A 19,447-nucleotide genomic window follows, 5' to 3' on the forward strand; every position below is an offset into this window, starting at 1 on the left:
CGAACCAAAGGGCCGAGATATACAGTTTGTTTGTTACACAGGTAAAACCAACCAGTATAGTCGCTAGGAGATAGTTTTGACGACATTTTTCGCTAGAAAAGTGACAAAAGCGATCCAAAAACTTAGCTTGTATGTGTGTTTCCGTTCATATACGGGACACACGTTTTCAAAATGGCCGCCCTTAGGACGCCATTTTATTTTTGTTCTCACGTAAAACAACTATAACAGACTAGTAAGTTACAATAGATGTTTGTACAGTACTGTGTATACATGTATGGTGAGTGATTATCGCTATGTTTATGGTGTGCTCTATCGTTATATCTTTCAGTACGCGTCTGATGACGAGTTACTGCTAAGAGTTCGGTGGGTTTCCGAAGGGACCAGCCTGACAAATCTTCCCCAAAAGGTTTTCAGTTTTTCATCCCTTTGTTTATATATTTTTATATCATACCACTACATCAGCGTCAGCCACTGTGCGTGTGGGTCTGTTTATTGGGCTTGAGCTTGTGTTCGGGGGGGTAGTGCTGTACGCTCCCCGATTACTACAATGTCTAGGCCTTGTCAATCATGCCCTTCCCTTGTGCCAGAGTGGGACCCGCATCCACTCTGCTACTCCCACAGGGATTGCTCTAAATCAAATAAGTGTGCTTCCTTTTGCATAGGCATATCGGACATCCACTTCGAGGCTTTAGAAAGTAGCGCTCGTTTAGGTCGTCTACACAGGCAGAAGACGAAGACTAAGAAACAGAAGCCTACAGGTAAGACTGATATGGTAGGTGCTAGCGCGGCCGGACAGGGCCACGCTAAGGTAACCTCTGGGGCTCCGGTCCCGGGCAAGCAGGCGGACCCTCCGGGGACTGCTAGCGAGCCGAAGGCCTAACAGCCAGCGAAAGCACTGACTTTACGTCTAAGCTAGTAGCAGGCAGCAGGGCGGTACTTGCCCTAACAGGCGAGTACCAGTCTACCAGTGAGATCTCTAGCGAGCTTCTTGCAGGTGGACACCCGTCTATTGCTGGCGTAAGCAGCGGGTCTAGCACCCATGAAGTAGCGGCGACGGACAGTATGCCAAGGGTACCCCGGGCTTGCCTGGGTTGAATCCTAGCATACAGCGTGCAGCGGACTTGCCTCGGCGGGTCTGTAGCACGCAGCGTGCCAGTGGAGCCCCGGGCTTGCCTGGGTTGATCCACGGCACGCAGCACGCCTTTCGTTCCCCGCAAGGGTCGAATGAAAACGTGCATGGGTTTAGCAGAGACGATACCGGGGCTAACGCTTCAGGTGTAGTCTTAGCAGAACCAACTGGGGTTGTCACACGGCAGCGTTCCATGGTGGGACCGCCGAGTGATTCCCTGGGCCTTGGGATGGCTGCCGGCTGTCCTCCGGGACTGGCTAGCGGCTATACCGGGGTTGGGCTCGCAGTCTCTCTCACGGGACAGCGACCCAAGTGCAAACAGTGGCAGCTACCGAGACGAGCTACGGCCGGACTTCAGCGGTAGCCACTATGCACGCGCCCATAGCTGCCGTGAGCGGGCCGCCACACACAGCGACCTTGGCGAGGCTCAAGAGGTTAGGGTAGGTAGTTTGAACAGCCTGGCTGATCAACAACCCACTTATGTCCTCGAGAGCCAGCAGAGCGTGGGTGATCCATTACAGTCAATGGGTCAATTACCCTCTTATGATCGATCACTATCTATTCAGCGGAGCATGGCTCCATTGATTGATACTGCCTATTCAGGTAGCGAGGTGACTGATCGAGGGTATACACGCTCAGCTACCCGTGATACTAGGCAAGCTCCTTTTAGCCAAGGGACAGCCAGTATAGCGGGGTACCCATACCTGCAGCTTGATCCTCTAGCGGGAGGCGCTGTGAGGCATGGGTACAGTGGTGCGCGGCCGGGAGCCCTACCGGGCACCTACGCTACAACCACGCAGGTACCGCAGTACTCGTCCTGGTTACCACAGTCTCTGTGGCAACAGGGGAGGCGGTACTGGTACTACCGTTCCATGGGGTTTCCCTGGTGGCGGATCCTTTCAGGGTCAGCTACCAACAGGGTATGCCCGTGGTATCCGCCGCAGGGTGGTTTCTTCCACGGTCTTCCACCGTGGCAAGTGCCGCCTAGCGTTGGGCAAGCAGTACCACCAGTTGTTACCCAACCGAGGCGGCGAGTGGCTAACCCTGATACAGCTCAGGGTAGGCCGCACACTGCTATGGCTAGGCCGACAGCAGCGAGAGCGGGCGGACCCCGGGGTGCTATAGCTAGCATCTCGGGGTCTAGCGGGAGTACTCCCTCTTCTGCTGGTGTTCAGTTGGCTAGCCACACGGTGGCGACACCTCCTGTCCACCTTCAGATGCCCGTCGTCAGATCTCTTCCTCATCAGAGAGTGAGTCAGAGTCTGAAGGCGAGGGAAAGGAGTCGGAAGATGAAACCAGTAGCGACTCACAGTCTGATGAGACTGTGCAGCTAGCTTCAGGTATCCTTCCCCGCTTCCCGTGAGGAACTCGCTAGCAATGGTCTGCCTGCGGACACCGCTGAGGTGATGAGCCGTGTGGCCCAAGGTTTGGGCCTGGCTTTCTCTCAGGAGGAGTCCGTTCAGGAGGACCAGGGCATCTTTTCAGTAGGATGCCCAGCTAAGCGCGTCCACACAAGGGTCGCCCGCACTTGCATTCCCGGCGGACCTCAAGGGTAGGTTTCAGTGGGGCTGTCAGGCTCGCTGGAGCTTCGACGCCGCGTGCTTGCGCTTCCACTGCGTGTTTCGCAGGAGGACTACTGAAACCTACCTCAGGGTCCCTGACATGGATCCAGGCGTTGCCAGCGCCTGCCGCTGGCGGCCAAGGCGCACGGGTCGTTCTCCCCCCAGTGGGAGGAGGAGCTAAAGCTCATCGATAAGCGAGCACGCCGCTTATCAGAGTCTCTAGCGTCGCTACCACGCTTGCCGAGCACCTCGGGAGGACGGGAGCGACCGACCACGGGGCAGCGTCGGAACTCTTCCGCGAGGTTAATCTGTTAGCGGTGCTAACAGCTAACCTCAACGAGAGTTCTATGGGCCTAGCCCATAGGATGTCATCTCGCCGCCGGGAGTATGCCTGTCTGTCCCTCCAGTCAACTTACGGCTCCGACTTTGCTGATGCAATGAAGAAGCCAGACTCGGTGGGACAGGGGCTACTCTTTGGACAGGCCTTTTGCGCCACGGTTGAGGACCGGGCAAAGAAGGCCACCAATGAGAGCACTCTGAAGAAGTCGGAGGCTGCCCTGACCAAGGGAAGGGCAGTAAGGCGAAGAAGAAGCACAAGAAGAAGAAGTCTTCTAAGCGTTCTTCAGCGCCAGCTCCGGCTTCAGCAGGGCCGCACCACAGACTACACCCGAGCCGAGGCTACTCCAGCACCTCCCAAAAAACTGGGAAGCGCAAGAGTAGTGCTGGACGTATGGCAAGCCCCTAAGAAGAGCCGTTCTTCTAAGGGTGGCAAACCAGATCGGTCCTGAGGGCACGGCGGTCGACAGTCCATGCCGGCAGGCCTTGGACTTCCACAGGGATTCCCCTGTGGGCGGCCGCTGTGCATTACGCCCAGAGATGGCATGCCATCTCACCGGGCGCCTGGGTATTGTCAGTGGTCAGTGGGGGTTACAGGCTGGAATTTACCAGCCACCCCTCGTGCGCCTGCACGATTCAGAGGTCCACGGTAGTGCCGCCAGACGGCCCCCAGCGTCGGGCACTACTGTCAGAGGTCACTCAGCTTCTCACGAAGCAAGCGATTGTCCGGTCTACCCCCTTTCACCAAGGGGTTTTGGAGCACGTTTTTCTGGCTCCAAAGAAGACCGGCGACTGGAGGCCCATTCTGAACCTCAAGCCGTTGAGCGAGTTCATCAGGCCCAAGAGGTTCAGAATGGAGACTCTCGCCGGTGCTAGCCTGCCCCATCAAGGGTATGTGGGCGGCATCGCTAGATCTCTCGGACGCATATCTGCATGTTCGATCGCACCTCAAGATCAGAGGTTTCTCGCTTCAAGGTACAGGGTCAAACTTACCAGTTTCGATGCCTGCCATCGGCTTGTCCACCTCCCCCAGAGTGTTTACACTCCTGGTCAGGGCGGTGGCAGCGTACCTGAAGCGCAGGGGAGTCAACATGTGTTGCTACCTGGACGATTGGTTCATTTACGGACGCACCCGCTGGAGACACAGTGTCTCGTGGAGTTAGTAGTCCGTGCGGTGCGGGACCTGGGATTTCTGATCAACGTCAAGAAATCCAATTTGGTCCCACGCATGAGACACCACTATTCTTAGGGGCCCAGATCAACCTCAAGGAGGGGATCGCGGTGCCCTCACCGAGAGGGTGACGAACATGGCGAGGTGTGCCCGACTCTTGGCGAGTCAGAGGGGCACCCGCTGTGGCATGGATGAAGGTTTTGGGCCTTATGGCCAGTATGGTAGACCTCGTGCCGTGCTGCCGCTTTCACATGAGGCCTATACAACTACACCTTCTAGCCTTTTACAGGCCCAGTCGTCACCCAATATCCCTCGCGGTTCGATGTCGGAGATCGCGCGAGAGGAACTCTGGTGGTGGACCCATCAGCCCAATTTGACTCAAGGTGTCAGGTTTCCTGCACCAGCGGTGCGTCACGTAGTGACGACCGACGCGTCAAAGCTGGGCTGGGGGGCCACATCCACGAGACTCAGTCTCGGGCCTATGGTCGCCCGGAGCGGAGTTCCATATCAACCTTCTCGAACTTTGGGCAGTGGAGAGAACTCTCCAGCATTTCGAGAAGGTGATCGTGGGATCTCATATCGTTGTCCAAACAGACAACACAACCGTGGTGGCCTACCTCAACAGACAAGGGGCACCAGGTCACCACGGTTATGCCTTTTCGCCTGATAGGGTGGTGCAAGGCCAGGCAGATTACGTTGAGAGCGATGCACATAGCGGGAGTCACCAACATCCTCGCGGACGATCTGTCACGAGGAAAGGTGTCGGGACCTACAGAATGGTCCCTTGCTCCGCAGGTCGCCCAGGCGATCTTCGAGGTGATGTACCACCCTCGATAGATTTGTTCGCATCTAACCGAAATCATCAGCTGCCGGTGTATTGCTCAAGGGTCGCAGACCCACAGGCATTCGCCGTGGGCGCTCTGTCCGTGAGACTGGGAGGAATGACTGCTTACGCTTTCCCCGATCTCACTGCTCGCAAGGGTGGTGACCAAGATCGGGAGGGAGGATTGCAACGTCATTCTGATAGCACCGTTCTGGCGAAACACCTGTGGTTTCGACCGATGGTGGATCTACTAGCGGCTCAGCCGCGAGTACTCCCGAGTTACCAAATCTACTCCGGATGCCCGGGGGAGAGGTACCAAGTCTACCACTAGAGCACCTGCAGTTAGCTGCATGGCCCTTATCAGGGAACGTGCGGCGGAGGGAGGCTTTTCATCAGAAGCTGCTTCTCTCATCGCCGGGGTAGACGAGAGTCTACCCTCCGTGCGTATAGTCAGCGTTTGGCTCCCTACTACGCATGGTGCGATGAGAGAAATACATCTCCCACTAGAGCCCCTGTGCCTCTAGTGGCAGATTTTCTGACAGAAAAGTTCAGGTCAGGACTTCAGCAGGCAGCGATAGCCAACTATAAGTCAGCCATTCTCTCGATTCATCGGGATTTGAAGGCGGGTCGACTATCAATTCAGATGGGTCCCTAAGTCTTCTTCTCGACGGTATGTTCAACGAGCGCCCCCCGAAAAGGAAGGTGCCCCCCCCATGGGACCTCAACACAGTCTTGGAGTATATTAAGGGCCCACCTTTTGAGCCCCTGTCAAAAGCGACCCTTAAATACGTCACTCTTAAAGCGGCCTTTCTTCTGGCGTTGGCCGGGACGGCGCTGCTCAGAGTTGCACGCAGTCTCAAGTCAGCCTCCGTGTTACTAACAACGGAGCGACGCTGTTTCTTCGCCGGATTTCCTTGCAAAAATGAGCGAAGTACATTCCGACACTCGCCCTCTTCCTCCCCAATATTGGGCAGGGTTCGTCAATAGCCGAAGACAGGTTGTGGTGCCCGGTGAGGGCGCTACAGCACTACCTTGGCCGAACACAAACCTTAAGAGGGGCTCATGACCGCTTATTTATCACTCACGCAGAACCGCACGGTCCAGCCGCTAAACAGACTCTGGCACGGTGGCTGGTCCAGGTGTTGGTGGACTCGGGGGCGGCAAAAGACGCGCGCCCCAAGGCCCACTCAACCAGATCTATCTCATCTTCGTGGGCCTACCATAGGGGGGTCCCCATAGAAGAGATTTGTCAGGCTGTGTCTTGGAAGAACCCGTCGTCCTTTTCCACGGTTTACTACAAAAGCGTAAACCAACGACCAGGCGATAAGTTCTCCAGGGCTATTCTGCGGAGATAATATGGTGGTTGGGTAGCAGGTGTTTCGCGGACAATCAGAATTCCAACATGGTAAGAACCAGTGTTTCTATGCTTAACCACTGAACTTTCAGTTCAGGGTTTTTAATCTGTTCACGTAGTCTTTCTGTTTCCGGCCGTGAGGGGGGGGAAATAGTTTGACCTCGCGATTACCATGCTACCCACTCTCCCGATCCTTATCAGATGCTGGCCAATCTTGTACCTCCATCCGTCGGTTACTTGCTAGATCGATCTTTCAGATGTTGATGCAAGAAGTATCTTAATCAACATCGAAGCGGTAAGATCGACCGGTGTACTGAGTCTAGTCCCAAACAAAAATGTTTGGTAGACTCATAACCGGTGCGATCTTACCTTTCGATGTTGATTATCCGACCTTGCCGCCCCTACAAGTTTGGCCGAGTAGGGGCTGCCCAAGTCGGATAAGGGATGATTATCGTGTGTGACGTCACCGAATGGGTGAGTCCACTCGGGGGATCGGGTTTTTTTTGTTATTTATTCATTTATGTGGGACAAAATGACTATTGGTTTTTCCGCATCTCGGGATCGATGCAAGAAGTATCTTAATCAACATCGGAAAGGTAAGATCGCACCGGTTATGAGTCTACCAAACATTTTTGTTTGGGACTATTTATACACATTTAAATCGCCCCATGGTGGAGGCATCCCATTCGACGCCTTGCGTCAAAACCGCGACGTTTCTAGTTTTATTCAATTTCTGGTATCAAGAAGGCTCATATTTTTTTCTCATTGTCCCAGTAAAATTTAATAACTGAGATTTTTTCATTTCAATGTTGTGAGTAAAAACATAATGAATTCTGGTAACCACACCGGAAGTATATTTACTCCTGTGGGGAATGGTTATACAGGGTTTTGCTTTTCATATCAAAGCCGCTGAAGCAAAACAACTCAAAATTTGGAAACATACAGTCAAATGGTATAGGCCTCAATGTATGATAGAAAAAAAAAAAAAAAAAATCGTACCATGCCTCTTTAATGTTTATCTTTTGATATTTTGCAGATATTTGCAGACAACAACAGTATCGTTTCAAGAACCATATGACCAAGTTTACTACACGACATGCACCGATATTACCAACTGGTTTAGATGCACTAGAAGAAGGTACGTACAATGTAGGCTGAAAAGACAGTTACTTAGAACTGGCTCAGTTCCTCTGTGATCATGATGCCTTCAATTAGCGCATGGAGCATGTTGCCAGGGAGGATGTGTCACATCCAGCACAGCACTTGTTCAGTGCCTGTATGGGACCATGACAACCCCTCTCTGGCGGCACAAGCGCCTCGTTGGCCGCTTCGCGGCCATGCGCGCACTCCCCCCTCGAGGAACTAGAACTAGTTCTACCCTAACCCTCCCTTATCCGGAGATGGTTCACTATCCCTAAGGTTCTCTATCAGAGAGTGCCAAAATGGGTACTTTAATTTCCCAAAAAATGCATAAAATATGTGATAAGCATGCGGGAACTGTTGATTTACAATTTATTTATTTTGGAACTCCAGTTTTTTGCAGACCCAAATTTGGTCCAAATTTGGCAGGGCCTCCCCAATTTTGCTAGGCTATTGGCCAGAGGGTCCGCCTTATCTTAATAGTTGTGTTGAGGAATGAGTGATGTTTTACCTTTTATAGTGTCATATAAACAAAAATATAGGCTTTGTAAAAACTGGACAAAGATCAAAGTAACTTTAAATCGACTACTAGTTCATGGTGCTGCCTAACTCATCTGTTCTGCCTATCTTTAATTGGATCCTAATCATCAGGTTTCATGGTGTGATATACAGTTTACCATCACATGTTAGTAACTTGAAACTAATAAAGACAAAACAAAAATGAATGGATTGTTGGTTTCTCTTTTGGATGTATGTACATATATCGTACAATGCCTTCATGTATTTGTGGATTTTAGCATGTACATCTATGTCAAATTGTCATATATAAATAGTATAAATGGAATTAAGGACAATCAACCTTGTTATTTGTACGTCATTGTTTGTAACGCCCTGCACAACATTTGATAAATGATATTTTTCTGTGTTATGCACTTCCTCCCAGTGTACGACTCGTACATGTCCAACCCAAACAATTGTGATGAGATATTTAGCATCTTTAACATGTATCTCAAATACTAAGTTTGAATATATTCATGACTGTAAAACAGATAGTATTGTGCAACAGAAGCATCATACCAATGTAATGTAAATTGAAATGTAAGATAATTTTAACAGTGTTATTTTCTATTTGACATTTTGCAGAATATCGTATCGCTTAAAGTATCGTACAGATGTTCAAACAAGGACTAGGGATAGATTTGAATGTTGTCAAGGCTATGGGCAAGTTGGTGAAACATGTCAAGGTAAGAGGTGTACTCAGGGCTGTAGTTACATGTAAATTTTGTTGAATTTCTACTGTTTGCATAAATGTAATGCTCAATGGTGTACTAAAATACCATGTGAAAGACTAAGCCTGAAGTGCTTTAATTACAGTAAAAAAACTTTTATAAGAAGTTTTTATAATAAAATTAGATCTCCGTTTTTATTCAGAGTTCGCCAAAAATTTTGTTCTAAACAATGTTCAAATAGTTTGTACCACTAATCTCTTCCACAGCAATCTGCAGTGAAGGCTGTGTCCATGGTACGTGTACTGGGCCTGATTACTGTAGTTGTGCAGCTGGACACAGAGGTACCAGATGCGAGAGTGGTAAGTATATAGACTTGAATTTTAAAAAGCAAGATACGGCTGTTCTAAGATTTTGTATTTTGAATGTGTTTTTTTTTATCTGTATGTAATAAACCATTTTTTGGGCTGAAGTGGATTGATCTTGGCTGGAATTATTTGAGAAGTATTTATAAAATGTTCAAAATATGTTTGCAAAAAGTTTTTAGAATTTTCAAGCTTTCTGTGATTTTTTAGGATAGTTTAGCCTCTTTTTTTGTTTTCTGTTGCCAAATCATTAAAATGGCACATGAGAAATTGTGATAGATTGGAAACGTGTCCAAAATTAAAATGCTCCGTGAAAGATTTATTATTACACAAGTGCCCAATGATTTGTGCTGGGAAGGAAAAAAAGCAAATTGCACAGGGAAAAATGCCAGATTACATAGTAAAAGAATAGCAACTTCTGCAGTGCAATTGCATGGAAAATGGTAAATTTTAAGGTGGAATTGCACAAAAATCAAATCAAATTACATGGAGAACTCTGTGGGGTTTCACGCTACAAAAATCATTGGGCCCTGTTCACAAGCTCATGAACAATAAAGTTTCAAATGATTTATTTATATAATGAAGAAGGAGGTGGCCTATATGCTTCACCCTGGCAGGGCGTAAGACAATGCGAAACACAAATTAATATATGCGAGGATCGGAAATAAACGATGCAAGCCCGAGAAATTATAATTTAAATGGCGTGATTGGGGCTCGAGCAAACTGGCATATGAAAATATTGAGAGAGAAAAAATCAGGACTCAGCGAAGTTGAACCCGGTCGCTGGATTACCGGTCCAGAGCTTTACCACTGTACAACCTGAGTTCACAGTCGATTACTCGGGCAATCTCAACAAGTCCCCATGATAACTCTCTCATTGTGTCTCAAGCGGCCAATTATATATTAAATAATGAAGAAGGAGGTGGCCTATATGCTTCACCCTGGCAGGCGTAAGACAATCAGAAACACAAATTAATATATGCGAGGATCGGAAATAAGCGATGAAAGCCGAGAAATTATAATTTAAATGGGCGTGATTGGGGCTCGAGCAAACTGGCATATGAAAATATTGAGAGAAAAAATCAGGACTCAGCGGGTTGAACCCGATTGAGCTGGATTACCGGTCTCAGAGCTTTACCACTGTACAACCTGAGTTCACATTATAATTTCTCGGCTTGCATCGGGCAATCTCAATATTAAGTCCCCATGATTACTCTCTCATTGTGTCTCAAGCCACCCAATTATATATTAGATAATAAGAAGGAGGTGAGCCTATATGCTTCACCCTGGGGGCGTGAGAACAATTGAAACACAAATTAATATATGAACGAGGATCTGGAAATAGCGATTAGCTTGGACCGATCATTTTACCGGGTTCGATCCTCATATGATCCTGATTTTTCTCTCTCAATATTTTCATATGCCAGTTTGCTCGAGCCCCAATCACGCGATTTATTTATATGTTAGTTTGATTGTGTGAGGAGGAAAACAGTGGACTTCATTGTTTGCAGGAATGGGGGATTTTGGTGTAAACATCATGATTAGTAATATATGGAATCCAAAGGCATATACCCCTACAAGTAATTTTATACAGGGTCCACCTGTTATCAGATAAGGGGAAGTTGTTAGCAGTTCCTTTTACAGAATAATAATACAATGTTATACATTGCTGTAGTAAGGACACAGTGAGTGACTGCACTTTTCATTCTGCAAAATCATATCAAAAGGCACATGTACAATATTTGTAAAGAGAGATAAAATAAGATTGATTTAGAATAAAATTACATTTATACAAGTCTATATATATATACTTTCACCTTTATTAAGAATTTAGGATCTTTTAAAGAATAAAAAATGAGAAGTCACAAAATCAATTCTTTTTTATTTTCACCAGGCCGGTTATATGAGTCATTATCTTTTATGCAACAGAGGTAAAAGATTGAATTGTGGTTTGTAAAAAGAAAAACCCAAAAAGATTCTCTGCTATTGATTCAATCTATAATTAGCCTGTTGAAAATGTTCTGAACTAAACGGGTGTACCGTAATAATGTACATGTTTAAAAATTCATTTCTGTGCACGGTGAGAATTTTTTTTTTCCAGGAAGAGACATGGTACCAAATGTTTTTGCTAATGAAAAGTTTTGGTAGGGATTTTCTAAATTTAAGAACGATTTTCAAGTTTCTCCAGGTATCAGCTCTGTCGTAATTTATTAGAGATGGAGTATAGGTTAAGGGTTAGTAAGATTCAGGTCATTGCGTTTGAAGGTTTGTTACCAGGTTTTGTCATGGTATACTGATCCCATTGTGTTTGGAAAAATAAATCGGCAGACTGTGAACGTGACTGCTTGTTCGTGTAAACAAAATCATTGTTGCAGTTGGGTTACAGAAAAAGTCTCGTGAAATGACTGATATACCAAGTACCTATTTGTCAGACATTAACAGGTACCATGTCATCAGACAGTATGGGTAATAATCATCAACTTTTGGAAAAAAAATGAGAAAATGGAAAATTGCAATGACATAAACACATTCAGTCAGTCATTGACATACAGGGTAGCCTATATCAAACAATCTTACAACAAATGCACACTGCACATGTATACAATACACGTATGTATTACAATGCCAGTAAACCTAATTCAGGTGGGCTGATTTGGGCGAAAGAAGTGTTACAAGTCTTGTTTGTTGCATCTTTTTCCCCTCTTGGACACTGGTTTATGCCCATTATGTAAAAACACTGCATACACACAGAATGGAATATTCCATTCCACAATGTGACACAAATCTTACACACCACACTGATGTGAAACTAGTCCATTGTGTAAATTCAATGAAAGTAGCTAAATGCTAGGACCATTCATGGTTGACTTAAATAATTGTGTTTTTAATATGCAAAGTTATTTGTGTTCATGTCACACTCTAAAATGATTTCAAAATAGGCTCAAATTTGATGCTTTTTGAAATCATTAAGGAATCGGATAGCAACGTTTGCACAGTATTTTTTGTGGTACCTGAAAGCACATCAGACATATCGAATTGCATTCTGAATACGAGGAATGTCCTTCTGATATCAAATAATTTAATTTTTTTGAAATTTGCGATATAATACAAATTAACAGTAATCGAAGTAAACTTAAAAATTCTAACGAAATTATAACTATTTGCATATTAAAAACACAACAAATTTTGCTTTGAATGTAAGAGAATTTTGTAAAATCCAGACAGACTCAGTTGCTGGTTATGGATCTTGGAGGTAAAAGAACATATCTGACACCAAATCTTGAAAAGCAAACAACTATAGTAGCCCGAACTTTGAGATTACTAGGAAAATTGGGCAAGTGGTTATCCCAATACAATGCAATATTTGCCTAATGGTTTCAGATTGCTGTACAAAATCTGTGAATTAGTACCATGTAGAATGGACTCATAATATTCATCTGATAGATATGCAACTGCATTTCACAAAAGGTTATGCAATCCAAGCATGTTTAATTCTTGATTTTCTTTTGGGACCACTTTACTAAAGCAGCACAGATGGAGTGGGAGCCCTTTCTCAGCTAAAACAATATTCAAGACTCATTCATTGGCTTTACAAAGTACAAATTTGACACGATCTGGTCCATGGGGGCCAAAGGAGGCATTTAAAATTTAAAATTGGCGGCATTTAAAAAGGAGGCATTTAAAATTGAGTTACTGGAATTCGTGACATCCCGCTATCTCTAAGGACCGCTATCTCTAAGGTTCGCTATCTCTAAGGTTCGCTATCACTAACATGTAAAGTCTATGGAGATGAGAATCCCGCTATCTCTAATAGAGAAAAGGGTTCGCTATACATAAAAAAAGGTCAGCTACTTCTAAGGTTTGATATCGCTAATTTGGAATAAGGTTCGCTAGTTCTAAGGTTTGATATCACTAATTTTAAATAAGGTTCGCTATCACTAATTTAAAATAAGGTTCGCTATCACTAATTTTGAATAAGGTCCGCTATCACTAATTGCAATAAAGGTCCGCTATACCTAAGGTTCGCTATCACTAATTTTGTTTAAGGTTCGCTATCCCTAATTAATCAAGGTTCGCTATCTCTAAGGTTCGCTATCACTAATTTCGATTAAGGTTCACTATACCTAAGGTTCGTTATCACTAATCTTGATATCACTAATCTTCTTATTTTAAATAAGGTCCGCTATCTCTAATTTCAAATAAGGTCCGCTATCTCCGTTATAGGGAACCTCATTTGAAATTAGAGAAAGCGAACCTTATTTAAAATTAGAGATAGCGAACCTTATTTAAAATTAGAGATAGCGAACCTTATTTAAAATTAGTGATAGCGAACCTTAGAGGTAGCGAACCTTAGAGATAGCAAACCTTAGAGATAGCGGACCTTATTTAAAATTAGAGATAGCGAACCTTAGGGATACCGGGATTGTTAAAATTAGAGATAGCGGACCTTATTTTAAATTAGTGATAGCGAACCTTAGAGATAGCGAACCTTCAATAAATTAGTGATAGCGGACCTTTTTTAAAATTAGAGATACCAAACCTTATTTAAAATTAGTGATATCGAACCTTAGAAATACCGAACCTTATTAAAAATTAGTGATATCGAACCTTAGGTATAGTGGACCTTTTTCGTAATTAGTGATAACGAACCTTAAATGATATCATTTACTGAAACACCAAAGGTCTAGCATACTTGGTTCTAAAGTTATGAAGTTTTTGGATGTCTATTTTCTTATGTATTTTATTGTTTCTTACTCCATATTTTGATCTTTAGCTCGGTTTCAAATTTGCCGCCTTTGGCCCTCATGGACCAGATTGTGTCACAAATTAGAACACAAAAATGATATTCATTATGTCTAGATTGTTTGATCGTACTTCTTTTTTAAGTATTAGTTTTTTGTCTCGCCTGATAAGGCAGGAGACTATATAATCACTTTTCCGTATGTATGTATGTGTGTAGGTGGGGGTGTGTGTGTGTGTGTATGTGACAAATTTGGTTAAAGTTTTGGTTAAAGTTTGCCTTCCGCCTATTTTCTCGGAGACTATGAGTCGCACGTTCCTCAAACTTGGTGGGTGGGTGCATCTTGACCCGAGACAGAACCGGTTTGTATTGGTTAGTGCGTCAAGGTCACTGAGGTCATGTAGGGGTCATCTGAGGTCAAATTAGTAAAAACTGTCGTATGGGCATGAAACTTGGTTGGTACAGTCAACATTTAAAGCCAAATTTTTGGAAGGTCATTTCAAGGTCACCAGGGGTCATCTGAGGTCAAATTAGTAAAACTGTCGTATGGGCATGAAACTTGGTTGGTACAGTCAACATTTAAAGCCAAATTTTTGGAAGGTCATCTCAAGGTCACCAGGGGTCATCTGAGGTCAAATGAGTAAAACTGTCGTATGGGCATGAAACTTGGTGGGTACAGTCAACATTTAAAGCCAAATTTTGGAAGGTCATTTCAAGGTCACCAGGGGTCATCTGAGGTCAAATTAGTAAAAACTGTTGTAACGGGCATGAAACTTGGTGGGTACAGTCAACATTTAAAGCCACATTTTGGAAGGTCATTTCAAGGTCACCAGGGGTCATCTGAGGTCAAATTAGTAAAAACTGTTGTACGGGCATGAAACTTGGTGGGTACAGTCAACATTTAAAGCCAAATTTTTGGCAGGTCATTTCAAGGTCACCAGGGGTCATCTGAGGTCAAATTAAGTAAAAACTTGTACGGGCATGAAACTTGGTGGGTACAGTCAACATTTAAAGCCAAATTTTTGGAAGGTCATTTCGAGGTCACTAGGGGTCATCTGAGGTCAAATGAGTAAAAACTGTTGTCTGGGCATGAAACTTGGTGGGTACAGTCAACATTTAAAGCCAAATTTTTGGAAGGTCATTTTGAGGCCACCAGGGGTCATCTGAGGTCAAATTAGTAAAAACTTTCAGATAGGAATGAAATTCGGTGGGTACAGTCAACATTTAAAGCCAAATTTTTGGAAGGTCATTTCAGGGTCACCAGGGTCATCTGAGGTCAAATTAGTAAAACCTGTTGCATGGCCATGAGACTTGATGGATACGGTCACCATCAGCCAGATAATCGTGCCCAGCCGATAACCACCAAATTCATTTACCTCGACCAAAAGTAATCGCGAAAGCAGGCGAGACTCGTGGTTCGAGAACCGCCTTGTTATATTGAAATTGCCCATCCCCATCATGGCACTATATCCCACCTAAACTAGATAACTAGCTGGTTCCCTTTCCTAGCCCTAAGCTTAGCTATAGCCTTATGCTTCCACATGAATATATCTGGTCTTTATTGAACTTAATCCAATTTGTGTATTACTTATTGGATTTCAGCCAGCACTGTTAGTGTGTGTTATGAATATCATAGTACATGTACTATTAATATTATGGCACTATGTGGGCATTGAAAGATGTTTTATTTTGATCATGGACAAATTTTTTTTGCAAAATGAAAAAAAGAAGAAGATTTTAAGGGGCAAAAAATTCTCGTCACAATTTCAACATTCTTCAGATGTTTATGTTTCAAATTATCCGTAATTATTACTTTGCATGAAATTATATTCTCACAAAAATAAATGGTTATGTGGTTGCTTCCAGCAGCTTGCCTGGTAACACATAATACTGAAATTGGAACACAAACCCAATTAACATCTCAGTCTTTGAAAGTTCATTTGCTGGTTCGTGGTAGATGTTGGATGCCAGCTATCGTTTGTACAGCATTTGTAGCTAGGCATCAAATAGATTATTTTCAAAGTGGATAAATGTAAGAATTTTCAATACCTCTTGAGTTGTCGTGAATGATTTTGTGTCAATGAAAAAATAATGCTTGGAGTGCATTGTTTTGTAAATGATAACAATCATTAGCATATGGTGGTGAAGCTGTACATGTATACCATAGATAACAATTGCTTCAGTCTGCTCTAATTAAATATGAACATAGCCAATGCAAATGTTTCCTGTTTTAAAAGAAGTAATTGATTAAACAAGGTATGTGTAGAATTTCAGTAGACGATGCCCATATACACGGATATGTACAGGATTTTAAAGAAGATCTCTGGAGAGATTATTGTCCAACTTTTAAAGAATTAATCACATTAAAAAAGAAAACTAAAGTAAAAATGGTCATATTTTGTTTGAAATTCTTGATAATTTACTTTATTGTACTGCATCATGTGAAATTGAGTAAATTTTATCAAATTTTTACATTTTCAGCAATTTTGGATATGTTTTGCTTGGAATTGACCCTGCCTTAGTAGTAGCAAAGAAGATTTGTAAGAATTAAAAAAAAAAAAAAAACTGGGGCCTGATGTGGGAGTTTGTGAATGAACAGAAACCAGTATGTGTTTTCATGCAAAATACCGTAAAGATTCGCTTAATGGCGCACTTGCGTTCATTTGCCTTGGGGTAAATTTCATGTGCAAATAGAGAGTTCCCTCCTCTGACATTCCAACAAGAGCTAAGGTTCAATGCCCTTGTTTGCTGGTGGGAATTGTTATTTTATGGGAGGGCACTTTTAAGTTGTGCTTAAAATCCCACTTGTGTCAAGGGAGCCCATAGCGCCATGTATTAGGCGAACCTTTACGGTATACACTGTAGTACCTGGTATTGATACGTTTCAAAAAGGAAGTACATATTATTTTTGGATAATGGATAGTAGTTTACTTATTTTAAGTATGCAGCATAAAGTGTATTTTAACAATTATTTTATTTTAGTTACGAGAAGGTAGATCACAATGACTCATCGAACCGACATGTATCCTGGATTTTTGGTTCTCTTGTATGAAAAACTTCAATTAATTCACCATTGAAAATTCTCCAAACATGCCAAATTGAATTAAAATGGTTTAAGGTGGTACTACACCCCTTGATAAATTTGTGACTATTTTTGCATTTTTCTCAAAAATCAATAAAACACTGGTAACAAAAATATGTATATTATAGGGGCAAGGAATCCAGTTACTACACTAAAATTTCAGTGACTCAAGACAAGTAGTTATTGATTTATTGATCAAATATTGGTTTTCCCTCATTTTTGACTGTAACTCCACAACTGTTGTCTGTGCTGAAATAAAATTTTCAGTGCAGTAGTTGTAGTCCTTGCCCCTATAATATACATATCTTACTTGTCACCAATGCGCTTTAATTTTTGAGAAAAATGCAAAAATAGGCACAAAATTGGCCAGGGGTGTAGTACCACCTTAAACTTGGTGGTAGTCAAAAAGGCTTGAAACATCCTGCGGTCAGAGATTATAGCAACACTTTGATCCCCCTTCACACACTTTCCCCCAGTCAAAATAAGAGATTTGTTGAATTTTAACTTTTGAAAAAAAAATACCCAAGTTTAGGGTAATAATAGGAGTCCCTCCCCTTGAAATTCTGTTCATCCCTCCCTTTACCCTAAATGTGTAATATTGATTGTAGTTAATAGTAGTTAAAGGGGCATTTCGTGATCCACAGCCTCATCCCCCCACTTTTCCAAAAAAAGGTTGAGATTTTTACACCACTGGATACCTCTGGCTACATAATGTTTATGTACCAAATATTTCATGCAGATTAATTCGTTTAGCAAAAATATCGCCAAATTTGAATTTCGTTCTGGTGCACCAGAAGCGAAATTACTAACGTATTGTCTATGGAGCAGTGTAATACACATAATCATGCATAACTCACAAACGCAAAATCGGAATCAACTGAAATTTTGGAAATAAGCTTTTTTCGTGGATATCTACTGACAAATGTCATAAAAAGAGGATGCTAGGATCATGAAATCCTCCTTTAAGTGTTCGCCTCAACCTGTTCAAAATGCTTCATAAGTGTAAAAAAATTAAAAAGAAATTTTCAATGAAAATCAAAGTAAACTATCTGTCTCAGTATTGCCATCTGGAAATATGTTGACAGCCTTGCATGTATAAAACATTGTGAAATACATTGCTCAATTCTATTTGTTGTTTTGGAGAAGGTTTAAAATAATTGTTTTTATGGCAAATGAAAAAAATATAAGACTTAGCTCAATGTTACAATGTAAACCCTACTACAATACACTGGCGGACCATTGTTGTTATATGGTGATGAGTGTTCTACAAGTCAGTATTTGCTCATAAGTGACAAACAAACAAAATATGTAGCATGCTGGTTTGCTATAGAGATGTTTTCATGCAGAAATAATAAGAGATTGTCATAGATAGTTTTTAATGACTGATATTTTTGCAGTCATTGGTATGAGGGCTCAATTGCTAGTGTACCTGTGTAATAGTTAATGAACTGTAAAGACAAATGTTTGAGTATTAAAATAAAAAATAAATTGTCAATTAATTCATACCATACAAATTGAAGAAAGTATTGGATTAGAAGTAGCCTATGTGCATTGTACACACTAGGGGATCCAAAAATATTTGGGCGTCTTGAGGGGGAATCTGAATTTTTTATGAACAACCAAATATGCCATTTAGTTACCTGATTGTATTTTTACTATCCAACCATGAACACACACATTTGATTTTCTGGGATATTCTTACAATGGATGTGGTTTTTACCATATCAATGTGCGGACTCAACCTACACCAAACTGCAGACAATCGGGCAGACAATGGCTGTAATGCATTATTATATGTTGTTTTAGCTCTAGAAACACCATCTAGGAACCATGGACAGCATGGCTCCTGTGAGTCCTCTGTGTAACCATAGACCATTTAAAATGGTCTATGGTTACACAGAGATGTGTCCTTACTTGCTGTGGTATACAAACATCCTCCCACACACACACACCCCTACCCACCCAGGCACCCCATCATACAGATGAGGTGACATATCAGATTTCAATTGGCATGCATAACTGTAATTACTCTGTCCAATCACATTGCAACACTAATGAGTTAATATTTATCAATTGTTTTCAGCATGTCCTGAATCTTTGTGGGGGCCAAACTGCAACAATCAATGTACATGTCAGAATGGTGCATCTTGTAACCCTGAAACAGGTGCATGTACCTGCACACCAGGATACAGAGGTAAGGCAAAATAAACAATTAAATAATATATTTGATATTCCCATTTCTTATTATTCTTTACCCAAAAATGCTGAAATAATATTAGTAATAATTAACTGTCAGGAGGGGTCAATGCCTGTAACAACCAGCACGTCCGTCATATCCCTGGTTAGACACACCTAGGCATGCAAATTGCATCCATCCATGCCCATTGCAATTAAGCTTACTGAGAAAAAACTCATTCTTGAAAATGTTATTATTATATTTTAGGTGAGCACACAAAACAAGATCTTGAAGTTCATAATTTTGATGAAATGGAACAAATATGTACCTCATCTTCCTTTT

The 19,447-nt window shown here is 42.9% G+C and overlaps 1 protein-coding gene across 1 annotated transcript in view; it reads left to right on the forward strand.

Moving 5' to 3' along the window:
- LOC140151140 (uncharacterized) overlaps positions 1–19,447 on the forward strand; it is an 86,676-nt gene that overhangs the window by 32,718 nt on the left and 34,511 nt on the right. The window contains 4 exon segments of the mRNA XM_072173364.1: positions 7,412–7,513; positions 8,659–8,759; positions 9,011–9,103; positions 19,013–19,123. Coding sequence (XP_072029465.1) covers positions 7,412–7,513; positions 8,659–8,759; positions 9,011–9,103; positions 19,013–19,123 — 407 coding nt within the window.

Source organism: Amphiura filiformis, chromosome 1 (assembly GCF_039555335.1).
Source record: "Amphiura filiformis chromosome 1, Afil_fr2py, whole genome shotgun sequence".
NCBI lineage: Eukaryota > Metazoa > Echinodermata > Ophiuroidea > Amphilepidida > Amphiuridae > Amphiura > Amphiura filiformis.